We start from the raw sequence: 15,355 nt of genomic DNA, 5'->3' as shown, positions 1-15,355 counted from the left end.
GGGAAGGAGTATATAGCTATTTCCTAATATAGAGGCTACTGTATTTAGTGGATGGAATTATACCCTCTAGTGTTCTGTAAGATGCAATACATGTGAAGGGGTCTGCCATGGTAAAACAATTTCGATATAATTCAGGTCGAATTTTAAGTAAAATCTAAAATCTGGCATAATTGCTTTTATGGTATATATGGCATATGCAAAGTGTATATACAATTGCTGAAAAACCCCTTTATGCAAGTCTGTCCTGGACTTGGTCCGTGTCCTAGACCTCCATCTTTAGCTGTGTGCATGCTCTCCAGACCATCCTGCAGAACGCAGAGTACAATCTTCACTTTGTGCTGACTCGCTACTAGAAACCGTGTAAAATATACGGATGCACGGAACAGGTAAACGTGCACAGCAAAGATCTGTATACTCAATATGGATTCTAAACATCAAAATGATGAACTCTGTGAAGACTTTGCTCACTGAGTGCCAAGGACCCAAAGGATTGGCACACAAATCTAGACAAAGAGGACATTCATTCCAAAATTGAAAATCTACATAAAAAGTTGAGTAACTTTGCTTCATTGTATGGACTTTCATATATTCCTCCTCCATTCATGTCTAAAGCTATATACACAATTTTGGAGAAGTGATTTGAGGGAGCCCAGATGACATAAACCCCTTATCGACCTGTACGGCAGATGTCCGCTCTGATAATATGGCACAAGCTCAGGACCTGAACCCGCACCATATGCCCGGGGTGTTAGCTGTTTTATACAGCTGACACCCGCCTGCGATAACTCAAGAATAACCCCTCAAATGCCGCAGTCAATAGGAACTACGGCATCTGAGTGGTTAGAGAGAGAGAGAGGAAGGGGGCTCCCTTTGTCCCCTGATCACCAAGACATAATCTGAAGCTCCTGAGCCCTACTGCAAAATCTGAAACCTGACCCCCAACCAGGTGTGCTTCATGGTACTGGCATCTTCCTATACGGTAGATGGGCCATTAGGCTCCATCAGACACCAGGGCCCTAAGTGTGTATACTAACTTACCCCACCTTATCGTTACTCCACTGTTTAAGCCCCCTAAGGCACCAGGGTCCTGAGCGTGAATACTACCTCTGCCCCCTCCCCTATATCTACGTCCCCGTTGTTGTCTATTAATTGCTCACATTCTAGATTTAGGCTAAGTCAAAAGTTGTTAAAAGTAATAAAACACCCGCCTCCACTTTGTATAGGACCGCTCTAAAAGAAAAACAATAGTGGTTTGCAGAATAGGAGACCGGAATTAATGGATGACAGCGGGAGATATGTTAATGAGCCGGGACGGTTAGAACACGCACTGCATTGCGTTAGTTAAATATTTCACACGTGTTACATACTTGCCTGTAGAAATTTCTAGGGATGAAATAAACACAGTTGGTTAGATTATATAGGGGATGGCTCAATAACACACGGACGTCTTATTCTGTTCCACCTTTGTATAGTGCCTCATTTTCTATATCTTGTGTGACATGCATTCTAAAAATACTATATATCAGAGCATCGGAGACACAACATTTTCTTAAAATAGGTTGAGAAAAACACATTTTAATGCATGACTATAGTCCGTAAATGAGCAGCGCCTTCAGCTTATCCCTGGCATTTAAAATACAGATTCATTTGTTTAACATGTTGAGTTGAAAACTTCTGCATCAGGAAATTCCATATATAACAATTCTATTAAATGTTGTCTTATGAATAATCACCCTTCAATGGGCCGTCAACAGACATAGGCTGCCTATGTAAATGACAGCCAGTATTCTGCAGCCTCACAGGGCCCCATCACTGCCGTGCACTCACTGGATCAGCTTGTAATAGGATCAACTCCGATAATAGATATGTGCTAGGGATTTGCTGTATATGTACGGGAATTCTCCAATATATAAGGTAGAACTTTGGTTCATTTTGAACCCAAAATTACAAGTGCCTTGTAAACACGTCTTATCCCATGGCGCTCATGACATCATCTCATGTACAGGAGCGGAAAATACAGCTTTAAAATATTCAGAATTGAGCAACGGAAAGAAAAAAAGAGACGAAAAAAGAATGAGCCTGTAAAGACGCCATGTTATTAAATACTCTGGATTATCGGACAGTCCTAGAAAAATACAGAAAACTCACTTGTAAAGTTGGGCTCCCACAGTGCAGATTTTGCATGCGTTTTTTTTTAGCCCAAACCAAAAAATAAAATACATGTAAAATCTGCAGCAAATCTGCACTGTGGGAACCCGGCCTAAGGGTAGAGAACCCAATATAAAATAACACCAAATCTTCTGCTAGAACTTTATTGAGAGGAAGTTTAGAACTGGGTATATCTATTCAGTCTTTTACACTGTAAGGCTTCGTTCACATCTGCTTGGTTTGGTTTCTGTTCATCTGTTCTGGAAAGCTGCAACGGAACCCATGGACAGAAGTCTGACGCAGATGTGAACGAAGCCTTAGGCCCCCTGAACACGTAGCGGATTTGTTGGGAATTTTGCGTCCAGATTTGCCGGCAGAAATTTTGCAGCGGAAGACTGTTGCAGGCAAGTGGATGAGATTTTAAAAATATCACGTACATGCTGCTGAACATTATCCGCACCGAAATTAGAGCATGCTGCAGATTTAAAGATCCGGACATGCTCATTCTGTTCACTGTGGATTTCATCCTTTTCTTTGATGAAGGGGTGAAATCAGCAGCAAAATCCCAAAAAGTAATCAGCACATAACACATGTGCCTTTTTCTGCGTTTTTCTCTGCGGAAAATCTGCAACGAATCCGGATTCAAACGTGGCAAAACTGAAGATGGGTCTAAAATGCTTAATCCAAAATGTTACTTCTCTGAGATCCCACCCTGTCTGACGGATATGAGTGAAGAAGGTGTTTACCACACCATAAGCACCTGACCCCAGGTAAGTAACATTTTAGGGTTGGAGAGATAGCGCCACCTCCAGGCAATAACTGATTTATTTATTTTTTAAGCTTCAAGATTCACTTTAAAAGTCGATTGTACTTCCCATAGGGCTCATTTAACGGAATAAAGCCTCAAAAAGAAGGACAGCGCCACCTGCTGATGCAAATGAGATTCCAACAACTTGGATTCATTATTAATAGATCAAAACAGAAGCATAATAGATATTAACCCCTTAATGACCAGCCTATTTTAAGCCTTAATGACCAAGCTATTTTTTATGTTTTTCCATTGTCGCATTCAAAGAGCTATGACTTTTTTATTTTTGCATCGACATAGCTGTATAAGGTCTTATTTTTTTTGCGGGACAAGTTGTACTTTTGTATAGCACCATTTTGGGGTACATATAATTTATTGATTAACTTTTATTAACTTTTTTTTAGGGGAGAACAGAAAACACCCAGCCACTTCGCCACACTTTTTTTGCATCCTAAATTTACGCTGTTTACCGTGTGGTAAAATCACAACTTTATTCAGCGGGTCGTTAAGATTGCGGTGATAGCAAATTTATATCGTTTATATAGTTTTCTTATGTTTTACTATTACACAGAAAAACAATTTTTTTTACAAAATTATTTGTTTTTGTGTCGCCATATTTTAGGAGCAATAACTTTTTTTTTTTTTTTTTGCCGATTCAGCTGTATGAGAGCTTTTTTTTTTGCAGGATGACTTGTAGTATTTATTGGTACCATTTTGGAGTACATGCGACTTTTTGATCACTTTGTATCATAAGTTTTTTTTTTAGGCAGGATGAACAGAAAACAGCATTTCTGGCATTGTTTTTTTTTTTTTTACAGCGTTCACCGCGTGGGTTAAGTGATGTAATAGCTTTATAGGTGGGGTCGTTACGGACGCGATGATACCAAATATGTCCAATTTTTATTTATTTTTTACATAATAAATCATTTTCTAAGGGGAAAAAGTGGGTTTTTAATTTTTTTACTTGGGATTTTTATTTATTTATTATAAACTTTATTCAACTTTTTTTCTAGTCCCACTAGTGGACTTGACTATGCGATACTTCTATATTGCAGTGTATTACTGCCTGTCAGTGTAAAACTGACAGGCATGTGCTAGGCCATTCCTCTGGCCTAACATGATCAACTAGAGGCAGACCTGGGGGCCTATGTGAGGCCCCCGATTGCCATACAAACCACCGACACACTGTGATCGTATTGCAGGGTGCCGGTGGGGTGAGAGAGGGAGCCCCCTCCCTGCCTCTTAAACCACTCAGATGCAGCGCTCGCTATTGAGGGGTTAAACGAGCGGGATCGATACTGATATCGATCCCGCTCGCTCGAGCAGGTCTGCTCCCAGCCCTCAGCTACCGGCGATGTTTATTTATTCTGATGCAGCGCCGTAAAAAGGTTATTGCATCGGAATAAAGCCAGCTAGTGGCTGTCATGAAAACACCAATGGGTGGTCACTAACAGGTTAACAGACCCCATTGACCAAAAAATCAGGTCCATACATGTAAATGGGGTTGTTTCTGCAGCATGTGCATGTATTTCTGCAACTCTATTCAAGTCAAAACAAATCTGCCTTGTGTGAATAAACTCTAAGGGGAACGATAGTTCTTTTAGCTTTTTTTCTTCTGGGTAGAATGGCGTTACCAAAGACAACGAAAACTCACAGAAACTAGGCTGAACTGAAGCCAACTGATGCAATTTCTTATCAGAAAAATAGGGCTATGAATAGAAATGTTCCTGTATATTTTTCTATAAAAACGAGGGAACAGAATAATGTAGAGACAAACGGCAGTGTGAATAGAGCTTTAGGGTGCCAAGACACAATGGAGGAAAGTGGGTCGCACCGGTTGACTATCTAATGTGTATGGGGTTGTCACAAACCCTCCCCTGACTGCAGATGTCAAGGGAAAGAAGGATAAATTCATAGTTTGTTACTGATCACTTTCGTATATATTTTCTTAGAGTAATATAACATCCAGAGGCCAATACAGAACAAGAGATATTTTAGTGATCATCCAGCGACCTTCTTGCCGCTAATGATCAAGGCTGTTTTATATATGAGAAACATGTAGGGGGAAAAACAAGAACAAAGACAACATGACCTGATGCAACAGTCTACATGACAGCCCAGAAACTGAAGTGGTGGGAGAGCATGCAAAAAGTAATAATGAATCTGACAGTGAATGCTTCTTTCACAAATATCTTACTGTTCCCCACATTTTATAGACCATAAGGTGAAACCAGGAAGGATTTATCTCCAGAGGCAAGGTGGGCTGACAGCTAATACTCATGTCTTCCACCCGCCATCTAAGCAGTGACTAGCCGGCAGGGTTACTGCTACTTACATTTACTAGCCACTGACTAAATCAATAGTCCATGGGAATTATCATCTTACCAACAGCAGCGTCCTCCAGGTCCATTTGTTTATTTTCGTAGCCCATATCGACATATCGATGACATACATATACATACCGTATATATATATATATATATATAAACAAAAGATCTTATTTTTTCGTAGGCCCCAATCACATGTTTTTTACCCAAAGTCTAGCGTGTACGTCGGAGAAAGCTCCTGACATACACAATAGACATGTCAATAGGGCTCGATTAGTCCGACGGAGGCCAGTGAAGTGTCCTTTTGGCCTCCATCGGGCTGGTAAAGTAACTTTTTTTTTTAGTTATAGAATAGCAATCATAGACGCCTATGGGTGACATATGCCACTGTATAGCAGCTGCAGACGCCACAAGCTTTTACCCAGCTTTTCATGATGTATCCGTTAGACAGATGGCATGTTAGCGTATGGGTGACAGATACCTAACAGGGGCATCTGTAACCCATAGGCTATTATGGCATCCGTTTACCTGATACGTCATGAAAAGGTCATGAGAGTTCATTACATATCCGTGTAACGGATGCCATAATAGTCTATGCATGACGGATGGCACGTCACAGCCTATGTTTAACATATATGTCGGGAGCTTTTTCTGGAATATACCTTAAAGTATACATAAAAAAGGGTTGTGAATGGGGCCTCAGGGCAGCGGCAATAAACAATAAGGCCTGGCTGATACAGTTGTCTGATAGAGACATCCCATTGGACTTTGGGCCACAAGACGGAGGCACAACATAAAGCTACACAAGTTACTTACATTAACTTCAGTTATAGCAATATCTACGACGCTACCGACAACAATTAAGGCATCAAACGTGTTCCAAGCATCAGTGAAATAGTGCTGTTAGTAAAGGCAAGGACAGAATGAGATAAAAAAGAAAAAAGTAGAGAGAAGAGTTACAACTGTCTGAAAGCTTTCTCTGAAATCAACAATGCACTTAATAAAGCCGTTGTACAGGATTGGAAGAATGTGGCTGTTTTCTTCCCCCAAAAAAACACACAAAAAAAACCAACGCCCCTCCTGTCCATGGGTTGTGTCTGGTATTGCAGCTCAGATCTATTGAAGAGAATTGTGCTGAGTTGCAATATCAAACGCAACCTTTGGGAAAGTGTGGAACTTTTTTGGAATTAAGTGCCATATTTTTCAAATCCAGTACAACCCCTTTAAACCATTAAGGTAACCATTACGTTACATCATCATGATGTCATAGTTTAATGAATCAATTGACACTGTATTAATCCAGACCACTATGGTTCCACAGAGGTCCAATTTTTCACGTCAGATGTACATTACCTTTATTTATGCTGAGATATTTGCTTTTCTAAAGCGGCATGGGACCCCATATGGGTATGGGACCCCCAAAGAGGCAGATCCTAAAAAATGTCACATTTGTCAATCTGGGGACCCTATTGCTTGTGTATTAACTTGTTACAAATCATTGTCATATTAAAAACCACCATATTGTGCTGAAAAGTGAACCTTGTAGCTGAAAAGGAAAGTCTTATTTTAGGAAGTAAAAAATAGCAGGTAAAGTAGAAACGCGTCAGCTTAAGCAGGAAAAAGTGTTAGAAATGCCTGTGACTTGTCCATGCGGTGGCACGAAACAGAAGACATTGAAGTAGGGGACACAGGGTGATGGCAGAGGGGTGTACTTACATCAGCTTCACTGAGGACCACGTCTACTATGCTGCCGATAACGATGAGTGAATCAAAGGTGTTCCAGGCATCACTAAAATAACCCTGCGCAAAGCGGCCAGAGGGGCAAATGGAGGTGGTTAACATTAACAGTTCAGGATGTATGGCAAACTACATTGCGGGATAAAGCACACAGGGACAGAGGTAAAGATGGTTTCCATATTGTCTAGGAAATGGACTGAGTTCACTACCAACCCACCAAAAAAAGCCTTACAATTTAGGGAGGATCCACCAGCGACTCTACAGGCTCCCCCTTACTAACGCTCCTCTTCCTCAGTAATATATGTGCGGCAATTACCTCATGTTCATGGTATTCTCAACAGCGGTTTAGTATTCGGTGCTTCAATAATCGTTCTGCCCTTACTATAATGGACATCAGCTCTCTATGCACTGACGTCCTGGTAAATCCATGATAGACTTGTGTGTGTATATATATATGTATATATATATATACACATATATATATATATATATACATATATATATATATATATATACATATATATATATATATATATATATATACATACACATACACACAGCAGCCAATCTGATAAGGCAAAGCTGCAGTGGGAGGGAGAGAGTAGCAGTCTGAACCAATGATGAGGCAGGGGGTGTGTTCCAGACTACAGCTAAGCAACAATGCCTACAGGTAGTCACAGATCATAGCTCTGCACTAAGGAAGATAGAAGCACTGAAGAAGCTTTAGCTATAGGTACTGACTTACACTGGATAGTCACTTATCTACCGGTAACAGTCGGCCCATGTCAATAAAATAACCTTTGTGATTTCGGTAGTAGAGTAGGCCGGTTCGCATTGGACAACCCGTTTTACGTGGTTCTAAGTGTCCCTACAGTAAAGGTGATGTGTAAAGAGCTAGTCCAATACAGATTGGCTACATAGATACCGTAGGATTAATATTTTTTGAAACTTTTTAGACAATACTCAGCCACTTCCCAGCAATATTGATAACATGGACACAACAACATGGATTCTGCAGGCAGCATTGACATTTCGCATTGATAGGGAGATATGTAATATGGACAAGTCACAGCAAATTCAGTTTGTCATGCATTTCTGGGCAGAGGTTTGCACAGCAATCGCTTGTCACTTACGAGCCAACGTTTTTTTTTGGGCACACAAATCTGACAGATGATATGAAGACAGGGTCAAATTGTGAGTCATTATTCTTTATGCCTACTTCAATAAAATAGGATTTCCTAACAAATGTAATGCTAAGGCTGGTGAACCAAAAACAACGTGTTAATTGTACCCCGGGTAGATCTTATTAAACGTGTGCTTTCATTATAGTTGTCCTATTGAACGTTTTTACTTTTGTGAATTTACTGCAAAATCCCGGAGATCTTGACATTTATCTTAAACTCGTCTCAAAGTGGATTCCTAAGTGTTCCCAGATATGTGTTTAGCGTATTAGACCGTTGTAATTCCTAATGATTTGGGGCGTCCTGATGTATATAAACGATCAATTGCCCAAACAGGGGAAATGTCATACAAATGACAACGTTGCCTGAAAGTGGATGCCCGTTGTCCTTCTGTATGAGGAGATGGAAGTTTATTACTAAAGTAAATGCCCCCGGCACCCTAATGCATCTGCGGCTGGAAAAACCAATATATTAATGCAGCACTGCTGGGACCCTGACCAATCGCGATAACAGAGGTCCTGAACCCCCAGATCCTCCTCAATACACACCCCACAGGGAGGAGGAGCTTGAATGAAGTACGGTCAAGCATTCACCCACCCATTTATTCAATGTCTATGGAACTGTCGGAAACAGACGAGCACTGTACTCGGCTGTTTTCGTCATTCCCATAGACTTTGAATGGAGCGGCTGTACTCATGCTCGTCCACCACCCCTATTAAATGTCCTCCACACTGCGTTCGAGCAGTAAGTAGGAATAAAGGGTTTGGGATCCCCATTCTCGAGATCGGTGGGCGTCCCAGCTGTAGGGCCCCCAGCCATCAGACAATTATCACTAATCCTGTGGATAGGTGATAATTGTAGACTCTGGGAATACCCCTTTAAGCTTGGTTATTCTTTTTTAAAATTGTAATATTCAAGTTCTCCCTAAAATCACTTGCATAGCTTTGGCCGAAGACAGGAACAATAAAATGTACATCATTTAATGCTGGATTTTTCCTTACAAGTAGTGTATCTGTCTCTACTGCCTAGGGCTGCAATCAATTATACTGTAAAGTCCTATTAGCTTATGAGTCTGGGGTAGTCATGGGGAAAACACTTCCCCGCAGGGTCGTAACAAGTAACCATGGGGCCCTGAGCAAAATGTGGAATGGGACCTCACTCCAACGTGACCCCAACACTACAAAGAGAGTTCAGGATATAATATTCAATGCCCCATTGATTTTTTACTTCTTTCCTTGACTTCCATTATGCACAGTGAACACTATTTGCACCTCAACTCTGAGTGCAGGTGGGCCCCATTGGCTGCTGGGCCTCATAGCATCGACTTGCCTGATACCCGAGTAGTTATGCCCAGGCTTTCCCTGTCTCATCGTGTGTTCTTGAATTTGAAAGACAGCAACCACTGTGTATGCCTGTATACAGCAGCTGCCGCCACTCATCAGTGTGTAGAGCAGGGGGAGGCGGGGGGGTTTGTTCCTCATGAATACACCAGACTCATGCTTATTCTTTGAAAAGGGTTATTAGACAAACGACGCAATAGTTTTTGGTCCGGATTGTCATAGTAACCCTTTGCACCTGGACTTATAATATACCGTTCTTATCTAGGGCAGCCTATTATACTGACAGATCTGCTTTAATTGGCCCTTCATTGAAAATAGGCCTAGACTGAAGACTACTACTTGAAGAATAAAGCGGCTGAGCGTGGATGGAATGATCTTCAATTGCCTTCATGCACCAAATATATCAAACATGTATTTGGAGACATGAGACTGAATTCATATACCACTGACTAGCTAACTCCTGGCTGATGTTGACATGGACCAGACCAGCCGTTCACCATTCACCATATACAACTGTTGTGTTATTAGTCATAATTCAGTTCTCTACTCATCACTTACCTTGGGTTTGAAAGCTATAAGTTTCAAAACCATTTCTACAGTGAAGACGGCAGTGAAGACCATGTTCATCACATCCATGACATCATTGAAGATTTTAGATTGTCCGTAATGCTGGAAAATACAGTTGTGTTGGTGAATGAATTGTCTTTAGAAAATCCACTAAAGCACAAACAGTTGTACAAGCAAAACTAGTTCATACACACTATATGTCCCCAGATATGAAGATATGCTCATATCATGTGAAATATCAAATGTTTGCATTGTTCCATGTGTACTTTGCTAGATGATCAGTTAAAGCATGAACAGATTTCCACAGGTCAGTACTAATTGTTTTAAGTACATAATGAATGATTAATCGCCAATGATCGCAAAAAGTCTTTACGTTTATGGTCAGCTTTACTGTACAATACTATTTCAGACGAGCTTAGCAGACATACGTGTAAGGATCAATATAAATAAAGTGAAGCTCCTACTTGAAGACAATGTACTGTGGTAGCATCAATTCCATCCCTGCCTTATACTCAGTGACTCAGGTAATAGGACATGACGGAAAAATAAATCAAATATCTGCTGTTTCCTTGCATGTGCCCTCAACAGAAAATAAGGAAAGACAAAAAACAAGGAGGCAGCGCTCCACTAAGGTAATATTGCCTTTAGATATTGCGATATTAAATGTTTCATAATAGGTTTCCACTCACCAGTTAAGAGTTGTGATATGATAGGCAAAACGCGTCAGCATAGTTTATCGAGGAGAGAACTTGGCCGGCTGCCACCCAACGCTCCCCCACAGGAGACAAACTTTTGCTCCGGGGACGATAATGTAGAAGAGGGTAAATAAAATGTTGCAGTATCGGGACCCGGCAAACGGGCTCAACAAAATGTTTTATTATTTTATGTAGCAAACTTGATTTTAATGTAAAAAAGACCATGCGTTTCAGGAACGGACAAGTCCCTTCATCAGGTTCTGGCTGGATGAAGGGACCTGTCTGGACCTGAAACGCATTGACTTTGTTACAAAAAAAGTCAGGTTTGCTAAATAAAAGGATTCATTTGTTTGATGAGCCCGGCGCCGGGTCCCGATACTGCAACATTTTGTTTACCCTCCTCTACATCAACAGAATATCGGCACCATTTACAGCAATCTGCTTTCTCCGAGTGGATCCAGAAGATAGACTGTTACAATGTGTTGACTGACATTGCCACAGCATTTCTGCTGGCCGTATGAAGAGAATTGAGACCGCCATAACAATTGCCTGTATCCTGCAGCAAATGTTATATCTGTTTCCCTACTCTATTGCCTAAAAAGCATATACACTTCAATGTAAAATAGGGGCTAGGTTTTAGAATGGAGGTAGTGTGAGTGTGCAAAACTGATTGTATAAGTGTATTTGTAGTGAATGATCTCTTGACCATTGTGAAACTATCAGTACTAGACTGAGAGGCGCAGCGTCTTCTTCCGTGGTTACATACCTGCATAGCCAAGCACAGTGTATTCAGCATGATGAGAACAAACATGATGTACTCAAATCCAGTGGAGTTGACGACATACCAAAACTTGTACTGATAGGGGTTCTTGGGGATGTATCTTCTGAGAGGACGGGCTTTCAGTGCATACTCCACACACTGTCGCTGCAGTTTATCAGTGAGATTGTGTTACACAAGTCATAAAAAAATATAATAAACTGTGCATTTCTATTAATAAAATATATAAATATCAAATAACACTCATACACATGATCGGAGCACAAGCAAAACTCCCGAGCTGAATACGGAAAGTCCAGTTGTAATGTATTTACCAATAGCAAAATCCACAGATTTATTATACTGAGAATATTTTGTTAGAACAGAGAAAGGAACTTGATCCAGCGCTTGTTTAAAAGGAAAGAATCCTTTTTCCAAGTTGCTTCTTAGATGGTATTTCCCACCAGACAAGGTGCATAAGGCCTATCCTAACGCGAGCGAGCTGTTGGAGACGATGCGGCCATAGGGGAATAATTATGAATATCTTTTGGTCATGCCCTCTCATACAGACGTAGCGGGAAAAGATCTTTGACTGTTATCTAGAATTTAGCATCAGAGAGTACCTAAGAACTCACAAATGTCAGACATTCCAAGTAAAAACGGAGTTCTAGCGTGTCAAATTCGGACTATTTCTAAATTGTTCTTAGCCCACAACTGGAAGTCCAGAATAGTCCCAGACATTACGGCAGTGATAGAGTTAAATACTACACATAGTTATGAAAAAGTCATTGCACTTGGAAATAAGACCCTCTCTCTGTTCGAGAATATTTGGCTCGCATGGACTCAAGATTCATATTGGCATAGCAATATACACGGGTTGTGCTCATACAAAAACTTTTTCTGATGTGATGCCAATTCTGTCGTTTGTGAACTCGTGTGCCTACCATTTGGTTTTACTGTTCTACATTTTACTTACATATGTATTTTAAACTAAAATTCGGTACTAAATCATGCAGTTCAAACCCGGTGAACTGTTCCTGGAAGTCCTGGAAGTTTTCTAATATTGATGACGCGCCGACACGGCCCCACGTGACTGAGGGCTTGGTGCCTGTGCTGTTCGTGTCGGCGTGTTATCAATGGCACGACTGCAGGGGGCTGTCACATTGCCTATTGCTGGAGACCCCGAGCAGAGCATCAGCTGGCGTTTTGTTCGGGACTCCAGCACTCCTCCCGACACGAACAGCACAGGCAGCAAGCCCTCAGTCACGTGGGGCCGTCATCAATATTAGAAAACTTCCAGGACTTCCGGGAACGGTTGACCGGGTTTGAAGTACATGATTTAGTACCGAATTTTAAATTAAAAATACATTAGTAAGTGACTTATTTTTACATAAATATATTAATGCAATGCAATTTTTGCTTCCCGGATAACACCTTTAATGTATAATTGCCTTATTGGTAAATCAAGATTTCTTATTCGTACGCAATGGATATTGAAGTATAACTCAAATTTGTTTTCCTTATGCATTGGTTAGATTGGCTTATGCTGTTAACATTTTAAAACTTCAATAAAAACTATTGAAACATAAAAGGAAAGAATCTTCTAACTTTATTCTGATTGCTTTAAGATCCAATATACACAAAGGGGTGTCTGCAGCAATAAGGTCTTTTTCAATCTTATGATGCAACGAGGATCGGTGCGCAGTCCGGGATCGAACATCTGAATCGGTGAGCTGGAGGATTCCTCCTCCATTTTTTAATATTTAGTATTATTAATGTTTAGTAATATTTACATTTTGATAGGAGGTATACTTCAAAGATGTATTTTTCATTATTGCCTAAATCCTCTGTAGACTGCTGAGCCTTGTAATGAAATCTAAGAATTTATTTAACAACTTGGTACAAATCACAGTAATCGTCACCATTTTTAAGACCTGTTTGCTGTCAGTGAATTGGTACAATATTATTTACATCTATAAGCTAAAAACCTGTGCAGACCTAATCTGTCTCACAGCTCGATGTTTGTAATTATTGTATCCATTCTAGACAATCTTCTGTGAGCGAAATACATCAGCAACACAATGCTCTTTCTCCTGTTCTGTTAGGTTGGTACAATGTATGGGTGTAGGCAGGGGCGTAACTAGGAAAGACTGGGCCCCATAGCAAACTTTTGACTGGGGCCCCCCTCTCCTGGGTGTCACACAACACCCCCCCCTTGTAGATAGTGCCTTTTTTTACAAACCCCCCTTTTGATAACGCCATACAGCCCCCTCTGTAGATAGCGCCATACAGCCCCCTGTGTAGATAGCGCCATACAGCCCCCTGTGTAGATAGCGCCATACAGCCCCCTCTGTAGATAGCGCCATACAGCCCCCTCTGTAGATAGCGCCATACAGCCCCCTTTGTAGATAACGCCATACAGCCCCCTCTGTAGATAACGCCATACAGCCCCCTTTGTAGATTTTTTACAGAGGGGGCTATATGGCGTTATCTACAGAGGGGGCTGTATGGTGTTATCTACGGGGGGGACTGTATGGCGTTATCTATGGGGGGTCTGTATGGCGTTTCCTACAGGGGGGGACTGTATGGCGTTCCCTACAGGTGGGGACTGTATGGCGTTCCCTACAGGGGGGGCTGTATGGCGTTATCTACAGGGGGACTGTATGGCGTTATCTACAGGGGGGCTGTATGGCGTTACCTACAGGGAGTCTGTATGGCGTTCCCTACGGGGGGGGGCTGTATGGCGTTCCCTACAGGGGGTCTGTATGGCGTTATCTACAGGGGGGACTGTATGGCGCTATCTACAGAGGGGGCTGTATGGCGTTATCTACAGGGGGGACTGTATGGCGTCATCTACAGGGGGGCTGTATGGCGTTATCTACAGGGGGGCTGTATAGCGTTACCTACAGGGAGTCTGTATGGCGTTCCCTACAGGGAACGCCATACAGCCCCCCCCCCTGTAGGGAACGCCATACAGCCCCCCCCCCTGTAGGGAACGCCATACAGCGTCCCCCCGCCTGTAGGGAACGCCATACAGCTTCCCCCCCTGTAGGGAACGCCATACAGCCCCCCTGTAGGGAACGCCATACAGCCTCCCCCCTTGTAGGGAACGCCATACAGCCCCCCCCTGTAGGGAACGCCATACAGCCCCCCCCCTGTAGGGAACGCCATACAGCGTCCCCCCTGTAGGGAACGCCATACAGTCCCCACTGTAGGGAACGCCATACAGCGTCCCCCCCTGTAGGGAACGCCATACAGCGTCCCCCCTCCCAAAAAATGCGACCTACAGTATGTCCTAATAAAAGACATGTATCCCCTATCCACAGGATAGGGGATACATGTGTGATCGCTTGCAGCGATAAGGAGAACGGGGGACTGAAAGTCCCCTGAAGTTCTCCATCACTAACCTCTGACTTCCGGCGTCTGCGCAGCTCACTAAAAATGAAAGGAGCGCTGGTCAAGCATGCGCACAAGCGCGACCGGCGCTCCATTCATTTCTACGGAGCTGCCGACACAGACCCCGGAAGTCCGAGGTTTGTCATGGAGAACTTCAGGGGACTTTCGGTCCCCCGTTCTCCCTATCAATGCCAGCGATCACACATGTATCCCCTGTCCTGTGGAGATCCTGTGGAGAGGGGATACATGTCCTGTGGATAGGCGATACATGTCTTTTGTTTAATAGCAGAGCGGGGAGATACCTCCCTGCTCTGCCGTACTGTTCAGTGGCGTCCCGCTGTAGCAGCCATAGCGGCTGCTAGCGGAGCCTCCGGCCATGGTGGGGGCCCGTGCCGGCGG

General features: G+C 42.4%; 1 protein-coding gene across 10 annotated transcripts in view; it reads right to left on the bottom strand.

Annotated features, from left to right (window-relative positions):
* Positions 1 to 15,355, bottom strand: part of CACNA1D (calcium voltage-gated channel subunit alpha1 D) — a 267,753-nt gene that overhangs the window by 49,338 nt on the left and 203,060 nt on the right. For 4 of the 10 annotated variants that reach the window (XM_075833890.1, XM_075833889.1, XM_075833897.1 and 1 more), the window contains exons 28-30: positions 11,570 to 11,728; positions 10,100 to 10,210; positions 6,100 to 6,183 (exon numbers count right to left, since the gene is read on the bottom strand). In XM_075833890.1, the coding sequence (XP_075690005.1) occupies positions 6,100 to 6,183; positions 10,100 to 10,210; positions 11,570 to 11,728 (354 nt within the window). Of the gene's footprint in view, positions 1 to 6,099; positions 6,184 to 6,999; positions 7,084 to 10,099; positions 10,211 to 11,569; positions 11,729 to 15,355 lie in introns of all 10 variants that reach the window. The other 6 variants (XM_075833895.1, XM_075833891.1, XM_075833893.1 and 3 more) reach the window with 3 other exon arrangements.

The sequence above is a fragment of the Rhinoderma darwinii genome, chromosome 7 (assembly GCF_050947455.1).
Source record: "Rhinoderma darwinii isolate aRhiDar2 chromosome 7, aRhiDar2.hap1, whole genome shotgun sequence".
Classification (NCBI taxonomy): Eukaryota; Metazoa; Chordata; class Amphibia; order Anura; family Rhinodermatidae; genus Rhinoderma; species Rhinoderma darwinii.
Note: the sequence above shows the minus strand (reverse complement) of the source record. Positions and strands in the feature narration are given on the sequence as shown.